General features: G+C 39.0%; 1 protein-coding gene across 1 annotated transcript in view; it reads left to right on the top strand.

The window, feature by feature from the left end:
• The window catches only part of imp3 (IMP U3 small nucleolar ribonucleoprotein 3), a 260,300-nt gene that overhangs the window by 84,573 nt on the left and 156,096 nt on the right, over nt 1–19,631 (top strand). The window contains exons 3-4 of the mRNA XM_060829655.1: nt 8,120–8,194; nt 18,859–18,938. Of these exons, the coding sequence (XP_060685638.1) occupies nt 8,120–8,194; nt 18,859–18,938 (155 nt within the window). The remainder of the gene's footprint in view (nt 1–8,119; nt 8,195–18,858; nt 18,939–19,631) is intronic.

Below are 19,631 nucleotides of genomic sequence, written 5' to 3'. Positions count from 1 at the left end.
AGAACGGAGATAAGGAGAAACTTCTTCAGCCAGAGAGTGGTGAGTCTATGGAGTTCATTGCCAAGATGACTGTGGAATCTAGGTCATTGAATATATTTAAGACTGAGATAGGTTCTTGAGGTTCAAGGGAGAAAGCAGGAGAATAGGATTGAGAATCTTATCAGCCATGATTGAATGGCAGAGCAGACTCGATGGGCTGAATGGCCTAATTTCTGCTCCTGTGTCTTATGGTCTAGTATTCAAATTTGTTCATGACTCATTCTGTTCATTACACAACCCCGATTTCCATCTGTTTAATAACAACCTCTGCCTTTTGTCTTGATAACAATCACTTTCAGTTGCCTAAATTAAGTCATCTTATTTGCGACAACATCATTTTTGGACCAGATATGTAAGTGACTTATTTTCCTTTCTTGAAATTTGCAACCCCACTTCAACTCTCCCACAGATATGAATTTGATTAGTTAATACACAGCACATTACTCCAAAAACTCCTGTGACACAGTTGATCCACAAATTATGGTGAAGCAAACAAAAGACTATCCTCATGTTGGTCAGTGCAAGTTGTAGTGGCAGCGTTTGTAATACATAGCTAATAAATACTTTCCTGTAATTTTATTTCTTAAATAGCCTCAGTGACAGTGGTGGATTAAAGGAGAGTATTTCCTGTGTTTATCTAAGCTTTTCTGACAAAATATCAGAATCAAGCATGCATAAAGAAATTGAAAAGTCAGAACAGTGATTGGAGAAGTGAATACATTCACATTATCTGTTAAAAATAATTGATAAATCGGGATAAATTTAAAACTAGTCCCTGACGTGTGACGTAGACCTGAATTAGGAACTCCCAGTAAATTAGAACCAAAAGACCTATGGATACTATGAATCAGAGACAGCAACCAGGGGTGCTGGAAAAGCTCAGCAGGTCTGACAGCATCAGTGAAGACAAATTCAGAATTTGGGATTGAGGTACATAAAAAGGTGTTAGCAATTCTAGAAAGTGTGAAAATAGGTAAGTCTTCGTGGCTGGATTTATCCAAGGATTCTCTGGGAAGCCAGGGAGGAGATTGCCAAGCCTTTGGTTTTGATCTTTATGTTGTCATTGTCTATAGGAATAGTCCCAGCAGACTTTAGGATAGCAAATGTTGTTCCCTTGTTCATGAAGGGGAGAGAGACAACCCTGGAAATTATAGAACTGTGAGCCATACTTCAGTTGTGGGTAAAGTGTTGGAAAGAATTATAAGAGATGGGATTTATAATCATCTAGAGAGGAATAAGTTGATTAGGGATAGTCAAAATGGTTTTATGAAGGGTAGGTTATGCTTCACAAACCTTATTGAGTTCTTTGACAAGGTGACCAAACAGGTGGATGAGGGTCAAGCGGTCGAAGTGGTGTATATGGATTTCAGCAAGATGTTCAATAAGGTTCCCCACAGTAAGCTAAAATATGGAGGCATGGCATTGAGGGTGATTTAGTGGTTTGGATCAGAAATTGGATAGCTGGAAGAAGACAGAGGGTGGTGATTGATGGTAAATATATATCCTGGATTACAGTTACTTCGTGGTGTACCGCAAGGATCTGTTTTGGGTCCACTGTTTTTGTCATTTATATAAATGACCTGGGTGAGGGCACAGAAGGATGGGTTAGTAAATTTGAGGATGACAGTAAGGTATGTAGAGTTGTGGACAGTGACAAAGGATGTTGTAGGTTACAGAGAGACATAGATAAGCTGCAGAGCTGGCCTGAGAGGTGGCAAATGGAGTTTAATGAAGAAACGTGTGAGGTGATTCACTTTGGAAGGAGTAACAGGAATGCAAAGTACTGGGCTAATGGTCAGATTCTTGGGTAGTGTAGATGTGCAGAGAGATCTGTGTCCAGGTACATAGATCCTTGAAGGTTGCCGCCCAGGTTGGTAGCCATATGTCGTCTTATCAACCCTTTGGTAACAGCATCAAAATATAGTCAAGAATCAATGTACCAGGTAAAAAAAAAGGTGCTTGATTCCACGTACTTTGGTTTTGTGCCATGTGCTAGTTTAATGTAGCTAAAATGGTGCTTCAAATTCATCCTTTCAGTTTCACCACCAATGATTAAAACCATTAGTGTTTTAACATTGAGCTTAATACAGATTACTCGAGAGTTTGCCTCAGTTAAGAGTACAATAAGTCAGAACTTCACTGTTATCGGAAAATGCTGGAAATACTCAGCTGGTTAGGCACCAGTGGAGAGAGAAAAGAGTTTGTGTCTCATGTTGATGTCCTTTGTAGTGATTGGAACCGGTGGATTTGGTTGACTATGAAGTCCTTGATTGGGGTTGTTAACCTGGCCAATCAGGGAAGTCCTGACTGACCAATATTAACGGAGTTTAGAATCTGCTCATTTCAGGGGATTGACTATACAGAGGATCCCCGATTATCCAGCATTTGATTAACCGAATTTTGGATTATCTGAACAAGGTCCCGAATGCTTGGCTAACTATGTTATCTAGTATTCAATGAACTGAATGAAATAATCCCGCCCGTGTCCTTTGGATAATCGAGGTTCCTCTGTATGAGCTGGCTGGCTGACTACGGCCAGTGTACTGTAGACAAGTGTATAAAGGATGATTTGGAGACAGGATACGGGCCTCTGTGCAGGTATTTCACCTTTCATTATGAATGTGAAATATCACAGTTGTAAAGTTTTAAGCAACTGCAGCGGTAGAGAGCGGCAAAGAACATAAAGACAGCTGTGAGATAGTGTCTCTTTAAGTGGCTTTCGGAACGGATTTTGTTGTCACGATTTTAATGTCCAATTCCATGAGCAGTTGAATGCCTTGTCAGCAAGCAAGTGTTACTCCAAGCTGTCACTCTCAAATATTGGTCGAAAGTAAGGCAATATATGATAAAGTAGGGATGATGGTACCATGCAAAATTGGGTACAAATGAGACAGGTAAAAAATTTAAAGGTGGAGTAACTAGAAACCAAAGGTTTCATGCGCTGAAAAGGAGTGCTCAGAAACAAAAACAAATTGCTGGAGAAATTCAGCAGGTATAGTAACATCTGTTTCCAGTCCTGTGACTCTTCAGTTTGTGTTTGAATCTGTGTTTCGCCTCCAGTACAGAAGAGACAATATTAGGAGCAGGGATTGTTTTCCTAAATGAATGAAGTACATGTAAATTGTTGATTCACCTGAAAAGTGGTTTTGGGACCACTTTGGATAGGGAGGATGTTGTAGGGCAGCTGTTGGATTTCCTGAGCTTCGATATGAATAGAATGCTGCGTTTGACATTACGAAGTCGCCCAGTACATCGTGAAGGGACAGGCCCAATGTGGAATGATTCCTTTGGGGAAAGAGATGAGGTGTTAAAAAACATGAGTCGATGTAGGCATACTGTCCATTGAGCCTACTTTGTGACTCAGTGAACTCATGACTGAAGTTGTACATTAACTTCCCTTTCCTTCCGTATTCCTTGATTCCCAAGTGACATAGAACAGATGTGACTGAGGATCTAGGCAAATTCCTGGCAGAAATTGTATTAAAATGGAGTCAGTGAACTTACAGTAGATATTAGTTGAAACCTTATCACCAGAAAGGGAGATGGAGAAGTCAAGAAAAGATGTGAAGATGAAACAGCGGTTCACCCGTATTTCAATCAATCTGTCTCCCCTATTCGTTATTCACTGTGTCATCTCCTCTGCACTGGGGAGATGAAATGCAGACTGAGTGAATGCTTTGCAGAGCAGCTCTATTTTGTCTGCAATAATGACCCTGAGCTTCCAGTTGCTGCTCCTTAAACAGACAAACATGTTACCATGCCAGCACTTCTGTTACAGGCCTGCTGCAATGTTCCATCGACCCTCAGTGCAAGCTTGAAGAACAACTCTCACTTTCTATTTAGGACTCTGCAGTCTCCAGGACTCAACGACCGAGTTCAATAACTTTAGAAGCTGATTCCATCCTTCATTTTTTTTACCCACCCTACATCTGGTCCTGTTATGATATAGGTTTCTTTTAGCGCAGTCACCCATTCCCATTCAGGTTTTCTTCTGTCCTGGCCTCCTACCCATATTCTCCTTGTTTACAACCTTTTCTTATCTTTCTCTTTCTGGGCTCAAATCTCCCCCTCTCCTCTCTGGCTCCACTCCCGCTCTCAGCTCCATCTTCAACATAATTACTACCTTTTCCTAGCTGCTAAAACAGTTCTGATGAAGAGTAACTGGACTTGAAACATTGGCTTTGCTGTTTCCCCTCTCATGCTCCACGCCTGCTCCCAACTTCATCTTCAGCATAATTATCACCTTTTTCTAGCTGCTAACAGTTCTGATTAAGGGTGACCGGACTTGATACATTGGTTTTGCTGTTCCCTACAGATGCTGCCAGACATGCTCAGTTTAACCAGCAATATCCGATTTTGATTCAAGTGAAACCGTCCAACTGGTATAGCTCCCTCCTTCCCCTGTATCACGTGCATCTTCTTTCTAACTTGTGATTTGTGCATGAACATTTTTAGGACCCCTGTACCAGAGCACTCTGCATTGAAAAGACATGTAAAAGATTGGCTTTTCTATTTTTCACAACAAAACGGAAAACAACATGTCTTCCCACATGATCTACCTGCCAAACTTTTGCCCATTCGCTTCACCTGTCTTTACCTTTTTACAGACTTTGTGCCCTCCTCACAACTTGCTTTCCTGCCTATCTTTGTACCCTCAATGATTTGGCTAAAGCACACATGGTCCCTTCATTCAAACGATCAATATTGATTGTAAATTGTTGGCCAACCTGCGAATGAGCCATTTATCTTGACTTTTGTTTAGTAGCCAGCTGATCCTCAATGTATGCTAATATACTACGACTAACACTACTAGCTCTTAGCTTATGCAATCACATTTTATGAGGCACATTATTGAATGCCTTTGGGAAATCCAAATACATAACATCTTCTGCTTCCTCTTTATCTATCATGCTAGTTATATCCTCGGAACTTTTAATAAATTTGCCAAACATAAAACCATGTTGACTCTGCCTATTCATACTTCGCTTTTCTAAATGACCCAATATTACCATTTTAATAATTAAATAGCGTTTTCACAATGACAAAAGTTAGGTGCATGTGCTGTTTGTGAGACTTTGCATGAACTATTTTCCTGCAAAATAGTGGTTATTTCTGACTTTCTATCCTCGTCTTCTGGAAGAGAGGTTTCAGATACTCTGCTTTCTAGTCAGATGAGAGGAAGACAGCCATAGAGCTTTAGCTTTTTCAATACTGCTGAAAGATATGAACAGCAAAATTTTGAATGAGCACAAACTTACATGGGATGGAAAAAGAAATATTGACCATTGAAACACTCAAGTGTAGAGGTAACAAAGACATAGATTTCAGCACAGGTGAGCTGTGGCAGGGATGGAGTTGAACAATGTTATGGAATTGAAAATAGGTAACCTTGGTGATTATGTGGATATAAGATTTGAAACTCACCTCAGGGTCAAACATAACATCGATTTTGTTCATGTTCTTATGCAACTTCGTACAGTTGCCAAGAAAGGAAACTGTGGTTAGGAATTGGACAATGCTGTGGGAACCAAAGGCTGGTTGAGAGAGAGATAATTGGAGACAGGAATTGAGTTGACTTATTTCAAGTCAGTAGCGCTTAATGGAAAGATCTAGAGGCTGAGGCCAGGGGAGGGGGTGGTGGGGATGGGGTGGGTCCAGGTGGATGAAGTTTCTTGAAATGAGAGGAAAGGGTCAGCAAATACGGGTGCAGTCAAAGACTATCAGTCAAAGAAATAGGCATAGTGGATTTCGAAGAAGAGCTCAGCATTGTACAGAGCTTGAAATTTGATAAGATGATGTATTAGAGAACAAAGCTGAGACCTTTTGTGGGATCTGATGGTTCATGTTGGGAGAAGGAAGACTAATGGAGATAATGGAAAGATGACCTAAATTCACATTGAAGAAGGGATGGGTAATTATTGTAATGTTGAATGTTTTATACTAGCTCGTTTAACGAATAAATATGAAATGGAGAGAGGATAACCTAAAGAGAATGAACTTAATTGAGAGCATTTAATATTGAAAAAGGAGTAGATAAGAGAGGTACTTCTCATATCAATTGAACACTCTTTGATAATCTATGGTGTGAAACATTTACTAATTGTGCAGAATTGTGCGTGAAATCAGCGGTTGACTGATTAAACAGTGATTTAAGTTCGAATCCCGAGTAAATTGTAATCATGTCCTCTCTATCTCTATTTTCTCTCTACCATGCTGTTTGTGAGACTTTGCAAAATAGTGGTTATGCTTCAGAAGTCGGCATTATGGTTGTAAGATGTCTTAGGAAGCCCTCGGAATGTGATAACTGCCAGACAAATAGAAGTTCTTTCTCCATCAACTCTGTTACCATTGTCCTTTTGGGCTGATGTTTAATCATAGTGAGAGAGAGAGAGAAAGTGAGATGAGGTCAATATTTGTTAGACACATGAAGTGTGCTATATTTCCTGAACACAAGAGTTGATAGTGCTGGCTCTGGATATAATTTTAAAATTAGCCTGTTGGTGCATTGAATAAAAGGGGAACTTAGTACGTAGAAACTTTGTGAAACAAAATATTTTTTGCATCATATTTTATATGCAGTCAGCTATTAAAATAGTGACTTGTCAGAACTGTTTGACATGGCAAGTCAGAATTAGTCTGCACTGGAGGAACTAGATGGCTCAGTGTATAAAAATACTAAGGCTTGGATGATGCCAAAATAAAAAGGCATCCAAGTTCCACAGATTTTCATGCCACTCAGTATTTTGACTGCGACATAATATACTACAGTAAATAGCTAAGGCTTCTTGGGCAATAACAAACAGTAACCAACAAACTCCAGTTCCCTAGAATCTCAGGGTAGAAGGTGCTTTGTAAGCATCACATTTATGTCACGCACAGTTCTAATTTGGACTCATCTTTGCTGAGTCACAATCCTAGAATTTCCTCTCATTGTGAGAATAACGATCATTACGCAGACTGCAGAGATTTCGGGAGAAGGGCCATTACTGCCATTTCACAATTCAGAATAAGAAATTAATCCTGTCCTTGCTAGTAATGACCACATCTGAACACTAATTAAAAAAAAAAGAAATTCCCTTAACTCTTTCTTTATTTTTGACACACTCTCCCCTTTGCAAAACCCAGAAATATGCCCCAGCTGTGCCATGTTGTCTTCTGTTGGTATGATATTGTTGCATATGTTATGCATTTTATGAATGACCTTCACTGTGCTATGGACATTTCTCTTTTTGCAAGTGTATTAATGTTCACCAAGCTCATCTTATGGTGTACAGAGTTAAAAAATCATACAACACCAGATTATAGCCCAACAGGTTTAAATGGAAGCACACTAGCTTTTGGAGCGCCGCTCCTTCATCAGGTGGTTGTGGGTGAATGAAGGAGCGGCGCTCCGAAAGCTAGTGTGCTTCCATTTAAACCTGTTGGGCTGATATCTGGTGTTGTGTGATTTTTAACTTTGTACACCCCATTCCAACACCGGCATCTCTATATCATAGCATCTTATGGTGGGTTCTCAAGTTTTTAATACAAATGGTTTTGACTGGAATGTGAAAGAGATCCCTGAAGTGAAAGACCATATGGAGATGTTGCAATTTTTTGCTTCACCTGCTGTGGAAACTTGCCTTTTAGTTTTAGAAGATTAAAAAAAATACTTTTAGATGAGATGGTGCATGACCGGAATTTGTACTAGTTAGTTCTGTACACGTAAATGTGAGTAAGCATTTTCCATTCCAGAGAATTCAAGCATTCTCACTTCAGTTTCTTCCTCGGCAAATGCTATCAAATCTGTTGGGATTTTTCTCCCTAGATTTCCAGTGCCTGAAATATTTCACCTTGATTCTCTGTTCAGGTCCTGGAATACAGAACTTCAGCCCAATGTTTCAGATAATGATTGAAGATATGTGTTCAGGCTCAGCAATGATTTACAGTGTGATTGGTTTGTGTTATTCATACTTTGACAGCATTTGATACTACTAGAGTGCGAGAAATTGTTTCTTAACACTGGAAAATTGTATGGAGGAGTTAGTTTCTATTTCATGGAATTATGTCCATTTAATTTTGGCCCTGTTATTAATTTCAGATACTCAGCAGGCCTGATCCCCACAAAGCAAGGACTGCATCTTTGTGAGAGAGTGTCAGCTTCATCTTTCTGCAGGTATGAATTTATCACATGATCATTTACAATGAGACTATGGCACGATATGATTTTTAACATTGTCATGTATTTGCAATCATATAGAAATCACTACCAATTGCTCATTAGCAATTAATTCATATTCACATTCTGTATTGCAGTGACCTTTTTTTCTACATTAGCAGTGTGATATGAAAGTTGTGGCTAATTTGTTTGGTATGGTGGATTTTGATCCATGATAACTTTGCTGAAATAACTTACTTAGAAGGGAGAGGACAAATTTGAAAATGATGATTGACGAAAATTGCTCTCTGCCTGAGAACAGGGTAGTAACATTCGCTATAGTCCTGTGAGAACCTTTTAACAATAAAGCTCGTTAACCTATTTTCCGAGAGTGAATTCAGTTTTCTTTGCTATCTCTGATTTACAAAGGTGTTATGTTTAAATTCCAAACCTCTGTTAAATTGCACTCATAATCTAAATGCTATGCAAAGTGCTTATTTATCTAGGAAGAAATTGGATTCAAAGTCAGTTTAACATTTCACATCATGGAAGGATTATTAGAACTTTTGTTTTAGTCAGCGACGAATATAAATTGACTTGGGAAGACAAAAATCTTCCTAATTTGAGTCCTGATTCTTCATTAAAAGTTGAAAAACATACATGTGAATGGAGACAAGTTGAGGACAATGGACCTCTTGAGATTCTGCATTGCCCAAGCCTTACTACTGATCTTCCCCAAGGTCTCATTCCCTCTGACACTTCTGTTTCCATTTCTTCCTGGTATCAAGACTGTAGTGCTGTTCCAATTTTCACCTCATGCCTTGAATGCTGCCCTATTGAATTTAGCATGGCCAATTCACCTGACCCGCACATCTTTGGACTGTGGGAGGAAACCGGAGCACCCGGAGGAAACCCATGCAGACACGGGGAGAACGTGCAAACTCCACACAGTCAGTCGCCTGAGTCGGGAATTGAACCCGGGTCTTCAGGCGCTGTGAGGCAACAGTGCTAACCACTGTGCCACCGTGCCGCCCACAATTAAATCCAGTCAATGTTTCTAAGTGTAGTATTATTTGGATTGCTCTCAGAACAAAACATCATAATAAAAAGGGTTACTAATTAAGAAATCAAATTACTAATTAAGAAATCAAATGAGCAAATAATGAAAAATAATGCAATATAGAAGTAGTAGTGGAAATAAAATAGATTCAAGATACAAGTGTTTTCAAATTTGTTTCTTAAAAGGCTACTTAGAAACTTCAGTTTTTTTATTTTAAGAGTGCATGTATAGTGTACTTTAATAGATATTGAAGACACAGGGTATTTTGTCTTGAAATGTGTATGTTAGATTGGAGATATGATTTCAGAACATGCTAATTTAGGAAGATGGTGAATAGTGAACGGGACTATTGGTTTTAAAAAAACAAATTGGTGGATTTTGAAAGCCGCCGTTATGGCTTTAATGAAAGGTTAGTAGCTACTTCAGTTAAACTAAAAAAAAAGCTCTGAGAGAACTAGAATAATCTGAGTGTTCAATTCTGTCCTAATCCAGTGCATAAAAGTTTTATTTATAAGAATAATTCAAAGTTTGTGAGAATATTTGTAGCGCGGATGCTCAAGGACAAACAGGAAGACAGCTTAACAACCCGCATCCATGAACACCAACTGGCTACGAAACGACATGACCAGCTATCCCTAGTAGCCATACACTCCGATGACAAACAACATGAATTCGATTGGGACAACACCACCATTATAGGACAGGCCAAACAGAGAACAGCCCGGGAATTCCTAGAAGCATGGCACTCGTCCACGAATTCGATCAGCAGACACATCGACATAGACCCTGTATACTGGCCACTGCAGCGGACAGCTACTGACAACCGGAAGCGGCAGATTCAAACCGGTATAAATGCCGGAGGAATCAGCACAGAAGCGCTTCACAGGAGGCTCCCAAGCACTGAAGATGTCATCTAGGAAGGGGACGAAACGTTTGCAAGAAAAACTCCCAGCTCGGCGAACAGAACCACAACAGTAAGAATAATTAGATGGTGTTTAGAAACAGGAATTCAGGTTAACTTTCAGTTCTCTCACCTATGGATATTGAGGCCAATAGTATTTTTTCTGGTTCCTTGATCAGCTGACTTGGTACGTGTGTTGGACGGTGCTAGTACCTTGCTCATCACACTATCTGATGGTCTGCACTAACTGAGCCACTGGTCAGCTGAGTTTTGTTCAACTTTGTTTCCTAAGGAGTGGTACACACCTTCATTTATTTGTTTCTGTTACATTTATGCCTCATTCAAAAGATATAATCAAATAATTGAATATTTAGTCGACTACTAGAGTTGGACACATTAGACATCATTGAGTTTGACCAATTTTAACAGCATGTTAGACTGATCAGCCACAGAGTATTTGTATCTCACAAGCTCACTGTAAAAATGCATAATTCTGCAAAAAGAACAGAAGAAAAATAAGAACTTGTATTTAAATAATTGGGGTTACCTCAATGCAAGGAGGATATTTGCTATGGAATCCGATAGGAATAAGAGATAGAGAAGAAACAGGGGGCAGAGAGAATGAGGTTGTTAGAGTTAGGGATGGAATCAGTACAGAGTTTAACAGGTAGAAAGGAAGGTTAAAAGACTAGGGTGAAAGCAGCATTGCTGGGGAAGAGGAAATCTTTTTCGTCAGTTGGTCAATTCATGGTTGATGAAAGGTAGCACACCTTCTCGATCTTTCTTCTTGAATCTTCAGCCCTTGTCACCCACCTTGCTTCAAAATCATTTTTTTCTTTGTGAAGCCTGGCTTGCCACCATGGGTGGTTCAATGTACTCTCTTCCCAGCTCTTGCAGTCAAAACCAGTCTTCACGAGGTGTACGTTCATGATATCCTGGAAATACTTCCAATGGCTGCTTCTGTGAACATAGACCAGATGCCTCAAAGTGGTTCACAATCAATGGCTTACTTTTGAAGTGTAGTCATTGTTGTAATATAGGGCATGGTGCAGCCGACTTGGACATGGCAAAGTCCTTGTTTAATGACCAGCTAATTTGTTTATTATGTGATGTTGACTAAGAGATTGGCCGGGATACCAATAATTGTACTCCTTTTTGAGGGATCTTTTGTGTCTTTCTGAAAATGCAGTTTGGCCCTCTGTTTAACATCTACTTTGAAAGATAACACCACTAACAATGTAGTATTTCTTTTTCTTGCTTTTCTTATTGATTTCCCTGCTTAAGGATCCACAACATTGTAACCTTGAGGCAAGAACAGAATGGCAACAGAAAATAAAGACTCGTGTGATTGCTTCTGCTAACCACATGGTGACTTGGCAAATTAGGAATCCATGCTTAACTAATATGAGTGTAAAATGATAACGCATATGCTTTGGATAGTGGCAGACATTAAGCTGTTGAATGGGCTTAGAGTTGGTGACAGTATATGTTTCCATCAATCTTCTATCAAGACACAAGTTTCAAATCATTTGGGAATATTCTTGATGCAAAAACAGCAGTTTCCTAACCACATAAACCTTAGACAGGAACTTCTCAGAAATTCATGTCTGGACTAATCAGCTCTAGCTCATGGTGAGCTCGAAGTTGGGAACAGCATTGAGTTAGGTGGTATAATGGCAGTGTCTGAAGACAATCTCAAGATAGGAGGATCCATTATCAACCTTTCTGCCTTGCTGCAAATGAGGTCCTTAAACTAAGGTGGGTTCACAGGTTGGGACTTACAAGGAGAGGAATATCAGAAGTAAAGGGAGGTGGGCAGCTGTCAGCAGGGCCCACCTTCCCAATGTCAAGTCCCTAGTGGTTCTCTAGTGTAGAGAAAAAACTTCTCTCTTCATGTGTTCGTTCTGGACTGGTTTCTCCTGATGTACATGGATCTCAGAGCAGAGTCTGTGCGATGGTTCAATTCCTGGCATGTGATGAAATGCTTCCTGAGATGTATGTTGATTGGCGAGTGAATTTGAGCAAATACGGAAAGCATTTAGTATGTACAAGTTCAAGAAGGTGAAGTGATATTTACCTTGAAATAGAGCAAAAACAAAAATCTTGCATGAAACTTCAAGCTGCCAAGATAGCTGTTTGTAAACCTTCAGTTTACTGCACATTGCATACTTACAGAGTAACCTTTCCAGTGCATCAAATAAAATATTGTCATTATATGCTTTGCTTCTATGCCACACCCAATGCTTCTGAGTCAGCTCGAAACAGGAAGCTGTATTCAATTTTGCAATAAATCTCCTTTGCAAAGTTAATGCAATTGTTGTACAAGACAGCAGGAGACAAAACAACAACTAATATTTATGTAAAATAGACGTGTGTTCCAAGCTGTGAATGCAGAAAATTAAATATTCAGCTAAGTAAGAAAGGAATGTATCGGGTGGGGTGGTCAAAAACCTGCACAACCAGTTAGGTTTTAAGGAAGATTTTAAGTAAGAGAGAGAGAGAGATAAAATATAAATATAAAATTTGTGGTGAGAGCCAGTTGGAGAGGTGGGGGAAGGTGCCAGGGTTAGAGGAGGGTAGAGAGATGAAGGAGTTTATGGTGAGAAGGTATTGATGGGGGAGACATTTAGGGTGAGAAAATCGAGGAAGATGGGCTTTAGGTGAATGGCAAGGGCAGATGCTGGGAGCTTCGAAGTCAGGGTTGTCATTGGAATTCACTCATTTCAATTCACCCTTTTCTTGGATGTATATCGTCTACAGAAAAAGCAGAACCAACTTGTTCAATTACTGTCACATATGTCTACTTTCGATCGTCACTCAAGTATTGGGAGTGTCATCAAAGTGCTATCAAGTAGCACCTGCTCTGTGATGCCCAGTTTGGGTTCTGTCAGGGCCTCTCATCACCTGACCTCATTACAGCCTTGGATGAAACATGGACAAAAGAGCTGAATTACAGAAGTAAGGTGACAGTGACCTTCCTTGTTATCAAGCCCATATTTCACCAAGTGAAACATGAAGGAGTCTGAGCAAAACTGGAATTATTGGGAATCAGAAGACAAACCCTGCAATTGTTGGAGTCAGACCTGACACAGAGATAGATGATTGTGGTTGTTAAACATCAGTCACCTCAGCTTCAGGAAATCACTGCAGGAGTTCTTCACGGTTGTGTCCTAGGCTCAATTGTCCTCCAATGACCTTGCCTCCATCATAGGATCAGAAGTGGGGATGTTCACCAATGTATTCACAATGTTCAGTACTGTCTGTCATTCCTCAGATGCTGAAACAGTCCATGTTCAAGTGCAAACAGACCTGGACAAAATCCAGGTTTGGACTGAAAAGTGGAAACTATCATTTGTATCATGCCAATGTCAGAGAATGATCATCTACAATAAGAGACCATCTAACTTTGACATTTGGGAGGGGTGGATGCGGGGGGTGGTGTGGTGTGGTGTAGTTTCTATTGTCCAGTAACTCAACTTGATTATACATCTCTCTGACTCTATGATTCTAAATACAGTGGCTACAAGAGTAGGTCAGAGGCCAGGGATACAGCAGTAACTTACCACCTGACTCCCCTTAGCATGTACACCTTCTACAAGGCACAAGTCAGGAGTGAGATGGAATGCTCCCCACTTGTCTTACATGCAGCTCCAACAGCTTTCAAGAAGATTGATACCATCCAGGACAAAACAGCTGATTTGATTGGTACTATATCCACCAACATCCATACTCTCCGCAATGATGTGCAATCGCAGTATTGTGGACTATCTGCAAGGTACACTGCAGCAATTCTTTGGACAGCACTTCCAAACCCACGATCACTTACATGTAATTTGACAAAGACAGCAAATGCATAGAACACCACCACCTGCAAGTTCCTCTCCAAGCCATTCACCATCTTGACTTGGAAATGTATCAGCATTTCCTTCAGTGTGGCTAGATCAAAGTCTTTAAATCCCTCCTAATAGCATGTGGGCCTTCACAGCACATGGACTACAACAGTTCAAGAAGGCAGCTCACCACCAACTCCTCAAGGCAAAGGAGAGACTGGCAATAAATTTTGGCCCAGCCAGCAAAGGAAAAGAAAACTTAAAAAAGTGAATGTGAATACTATTATTTGCTGAGAAATTGATAACTCCAAGGCATTTAAAAATACAAAAGAATACATGTTTGCTATTTTTATGCATGGTTTCATGGTGGTTGTGGTCAATAATTTTCCACATTTTATCTGATGGTTTTTGAGCTATCTATGGTATAGCGCAGTACCTCACTGTACGTATTATCATTTTGTTCTATTGTAAACACTTCATGTGTCTATTTGCACTTTGCTTTGTTTTTGTGCTACCTGTGAATGAGTGGGCTATTCAGCAAATTGGTTAGGAGCTGTAAACCACAGTAATTGTGCCTCATAGAATTTGACACCATTCATATGAGGTTGATTTTCCCCACCTCCACTGTCATCTTGTTCTGGTCAAGTTATCAAGGTTGTTTTATCTCCCTTATATATTGTCAGAATATGAGGTTTATTGAGAGTAATATTGGATACTTCATGTTCCGTTTACTTTCTCAAGTTGAGATGTAGTCTGTGGTGCAGCCTGAATTGCAGTTTGCAGCTCTTTTTCAATCATCCCAGAAGTAACTCCTTTTCTTTTGATGCCCGCCATTTCAATGATGCACAAGTTGTAGCACGATGTGGCATTGGGATTAACTTGAATTTCAAATTTGAAAAGCAAACATACTTTGAGTTTTGTCGGATCAAAAAACAGTATCTCTGGTTGAGATGGAGAATTCGTCTCTTTGTTAGATCATCCTAAAGAATGAATGCAGTTGGAAAAGCCTGAACCATCTGAGAGTGTGTTCTGCTTTGACTTAAATGTTTGACAGATTCTGTGGGGTTGGAGCAGGGAAGCAGGATACACCTTTGAGATGTAGTTGCTCAGTGAACTAAACCAGACCGCAATTAAAAATGGCCCAGTCTGTGTCTAATGAAGCTAATTGCCTTTTAGTTGGTCACTAATGGGAGACTTGTTGACTATCAGTTGTGGTCAACATCACTGCATTCAATATATTTTGGTACAGGGGGGCTCTTGTGGTAGAGTGGTAGAAACCCTAGCCCTGAATTGGGAGGCCTGGGTTCAAGTCCCATCTGCTCCAGAGGTGTATAGTCACATCTCTGAACAGGTTGATTTCAACAAACTTTGTTCTTTGTTCTATGGCTATGAACCAATAACAAAAAACATGTGGAATAGTGGACGTCCATACCTACCCCCACCCTGAAATTTATTTGAACTGCCAGATATACTTAATTATGAAAGTTCCACTTCTGCTTTAATTGGTACTAGTTTAGATGACAAAGTAAAAATGTATTAATTAGGTTGCCATACAGATGCTTCTCAAATCATTGCCCAGCTAAGGGGCTGGGGCAAGTGAACCCTGTGACTATCTGTATTTAGATATGTGCACTGTACATATTGGGCAATTTACACATGTATAAATGCAGGTACAAATACAATAAATAAATACATCCATGGAGAGAAATCATAGTAAACATTTCCGGTCCAGTGAACTTTCTTCAGAATGCGAATATGTAATCGGCAATTTATCAGCACAAGAGAAATATTTATTCAAGTGTACCTTCTGAATGGGAATCCCCATCCAAGCGTCTAGGCTTTTTTTTCAGCTTGTAACCTAGAAGTTACTTTATCCAGTTCTGGCTTCTTAATTTTTTGTTATGATCCTGAGCCAGATCTCCACCATTATGTTATGATCCTGGATGATATTGCCAAATTATGTTGCAATTAGGTTCTGGGAGAGACTTTTTATTTTTAAACTGGATGAAGGATGAGTTCAAGGACCCGTTGGAGATACAATACATTTCTAGAGTCCAGAAATAATGTGCTAAAGATGGGTAGTTTCTTTTTAATTACTTCATTTACAGGATGTCAACGCAATTTTTAAATCATTCCTAAATTTCCCTTCACCAAAGTGATTTTCTAAACCATTTAGAGGGTCATAACCTCAGAGTAAGGGGTCATCCATTTATGACAGGTTTAAGGAGGACTTCCTTTTCTCTCTGAGGTCTGTGAATTTGTGGAATTTTTTTACCTCAGAGGGATGTGAAGGTTGGGTCATTAAGTATATTCAGGATTAAGATAGGAAGGTTTTTAGTCTGGAAACAAATCAAGGGTTATGGGGAAAGACAGGGAAGTGAAATTGAGGATTATCAGATCAGTCTTGATCTCACTGGATGCAGAGTAGATTTCATGGCCAATTGTCTACTTCTGTTCCTGCATCTAATGATCCTTGCATGTATCATATTCTACTTTGCTTAGCATACGGACCATTTCAGTCAGACACGAGAAAGTGTATCTGACTTGCACATGAATAGTTACAGATGACTAAGGCCCCTTTTGACAGTGGATTTTACCTGTGCAAAATTTTCATGATGAAACGTCATAAAAGACAACTGAAATTTTCTGTAGTCGCAATGATTCATTTGTTTGTCAAGTTTGAATTAGCTGAGGATTACTTTACATATAGCTTGCAGTATATGATTTTCTACTTCACCTTAATGTTTGTAAATTTAAGGCTTCCTCTAAACAAAACACTAAAATAGAATTTATATGATTTTAACTTCTGTCATTTGCAGCAAGTTTATTTGTCTGTCACTGAATCGCAAAGAAACTGGGGTCTTGTTCCAGATGAAGGATTTGTGAAATATCATATGGCTCCATCTCAGTCTTCATTTACCACAGGGTTGAGAGGCCAAATATAATGAGACCAGGGTGCAAAGTTTTTATTTAGCTCTCATTTTGAAATTATTTTCAGATACTATTGCGAATTTGTCAGTTGGCACTTAAATTGGAACTGCTGGTGCAAACATGATTTTGCTGCAATTCCACCCTTAGCTTGTTTTGTACTGTTTCACAATACCTCTTATGACTTCTTTGAACTCTTGCCGTCGCCATCTCTTTTTCTTGCTGTCTTGCTCTCTTTATTCTCTGTTGCTCAGCCCGTGCCTCCCAAGATTATTTTTAAATGACTTAAATGTCATGAGACACAAACAAAAGCTACAGCAAATATGTTAGTACACTTTCTTGCAGACAGGCATAACTTATATTTGATAATTTGTTATTGTGCTTTTCAAAATTATGTGAAGAGAATTGGCTGGGAGTTGAAAAGCTGAATGCTGCAAAAGAATAACCGTCTGATCAGAGTTAGTGCGTCCAGGAATTACGCACACTACAAGTGTGCTGACTTGATAATCCAAGGTCAGGTCACCAAAACAGAAGTTGGAACTTTATTGAATCGACCAAAGCTTTCTTGTGAAATATTTAAGAAAACTATTATCTCTGCTGTAGTCAATTTGAATATATTTTTATCTTTACCAATTGCTGTTTTGTTTAGTTTCATACTTCGAATATTAGAAATATTAGATGCGGAAAGGTAATGAAAAATTTCAGAAAACTATTTTGAGACAATTTTGGCTATCCAGTGACAATATTATACAGTCAAAGTGACAAGTGTCACGATGGACATTTGAGACACAAAAAATTCATAATGAATGTGGAAACAGGTAACGATACTTGAAAATATTGACATGCAATCTGTGAATACAGGAAGACATAGTACAGACATTACATATAAGTGTAAGATTTTAAAAATATCGATAAAGATAAAAGCGTGCCATAACGAAGGGTGTACATGGTCTTGGATTTTTAAAAGTACACTAATTTGATCTTATTGACTTGATGGTTAAGTTCACAGAGGCTGACCTGTGTTGCACGAATGAAGAAATGTTATTCCTGATGCAGACACATTGAACATTTCTTTAACTTAAAATGCTCTGAGCAAAGTGCCTTTATTGTTGAATTTCCTATTGCTGTAGATCTCAATTCTGAACAGTATCAATGCAAGTCTAGAATATCAATTAGAACCATTTAAGAATATTCAATTCATGTGATCAATCAGACTGGAAGTCTTCATCACTAAGCTGTTTTTTAAAAAAAAGAAACACAATTTTCAGAGTTTATGTCGTGACTGGATAGCATTGAGATATAAGAAAGACTAAGTAGCTAGCATCCATCAATTGCTAATAAAAACTCATCATGCAACTGTAAGCTTATGATGAATATTTATTTTGTTTTGTTGACAAGCACTATTCCTTCACAGACCTTTTAGTACATTTGTGTTCTAAACTTTGGTCAGCCGTGTTTTTTTTCTGAAAGGGATTCAGCAGTAAAGCCTAATCACTTATTATTAAGAACGCTTACTTGGGATTGACATTTTCTAGAATACAGCTGTTGAACACACAAATATGAGGAAAATATACATTGCTTCACATGACTTTTTTAATGAGGTTTTACCATATCACCACTATTTCACAGTAAAATGGAATAATTTTGTTTAGTGTATCCTCTGAAATTGGAGACCTGGCTGACACATTCTGTTGCTCATTTGGAACGAGTTTTCCCAGTTACTAATCTATCTTGGTTGGTTGGTATGGTTACTAGCAAGTATTGTGTAATTTCAAAGCTGAGATATTTGAGAGAACCAGCTTGTACTAGATTTTTTTTGGCCACTTCACAGCTGCACAAATAAAGGACTGAATTCTTGTGCCTGGTCGCCAATGCTTGACGGAAGAAGATGATATTTACTGAGAGCTGTATTAAGCATTTGATTCTCATTTTAAAATAAATGAAAATTGTGCTCCTTTTTCAGGAGGCGTCTCCCCACCATCATGGTGAAACTTCGGATGGCTCAGAACCTAAAAACAGCAATTACCTTCATTGAACAAGGACGTATCCTTTACAAATATTCCCATGGAGTGAAGCTCTAGAGGGGTTTTTCCATGCTGCTTCATTTGCATTTCAGTGGGTTACATTAGAAAAAGTTTTGAAATTGGCTAATGTGCGGCCAGTATGCTTTAAACAGGAGAAATGAAGAAAGACAATGTTTTAATTTAATAGTAGTTGTGTCCCCACGCTTGTAATTACTTTCAGGCCATAAGCTGTTGTCTCCCTCCATTTTATTGGCTGCCAATTCCAATCATAGCGCTTGTGATAATAGATGGAAGTGGACTTTGGCAGCTTTCTCACTCTGCTTTGTTCTGTTTCTCCCCTTGCATTTTGTTGTTGTTGACCCCTGCCCCGCCGGCCCAGTGTAGGGTGCTGAACTAACATAAACTTCCAATTTAGAAACAGGAAACAGAATAGTGACCATTTTGAACGTTCAAGTATATGACCGTTGTTATGGGATGAGCTACAGTTTACACATGGGACTGTCAGGTTTCTTGGTGCAATTTTTTTCGGTAACATTTGTTATTTTATTATCTTTTAGCTTCTCCCATTTTATTGGGAATTGCCACAGTGTTGTTTGACCACCCTTCTCCATGTTTATAGTTTTACTGTCAAATAAATTAGTCTACGAATATAAATAAGCAGTTTTTTGAAACATCTAATAGTTGATTAATTTCAAATGGTAAGTGAGCTGAT

The sequence above is a fragment of the Hemiscyllium ocellatum genome, chromosome 9 (genome assembly GCF_020745735.1).
Source record: "Hemiscyllium ocellatum isolate sHemOce1 chromosome 9, sHemOce1.pat.X.cur, whole genome shotgun sequence".
NCBI classification, from domain to species: domain Eukaryota; kingdom Metazoa; phylum Chordata; class Chondrichthyes; order Orectolobiformes; family Hemiscylliidae; genus Hemiscyllium; species Hemiscyllium ocellatum.
The sequence above is the reverse complement of the archived record's forward strand: the minus strand, read 5'-3'. Positions and strand labels throughout refer to the sequence as shown.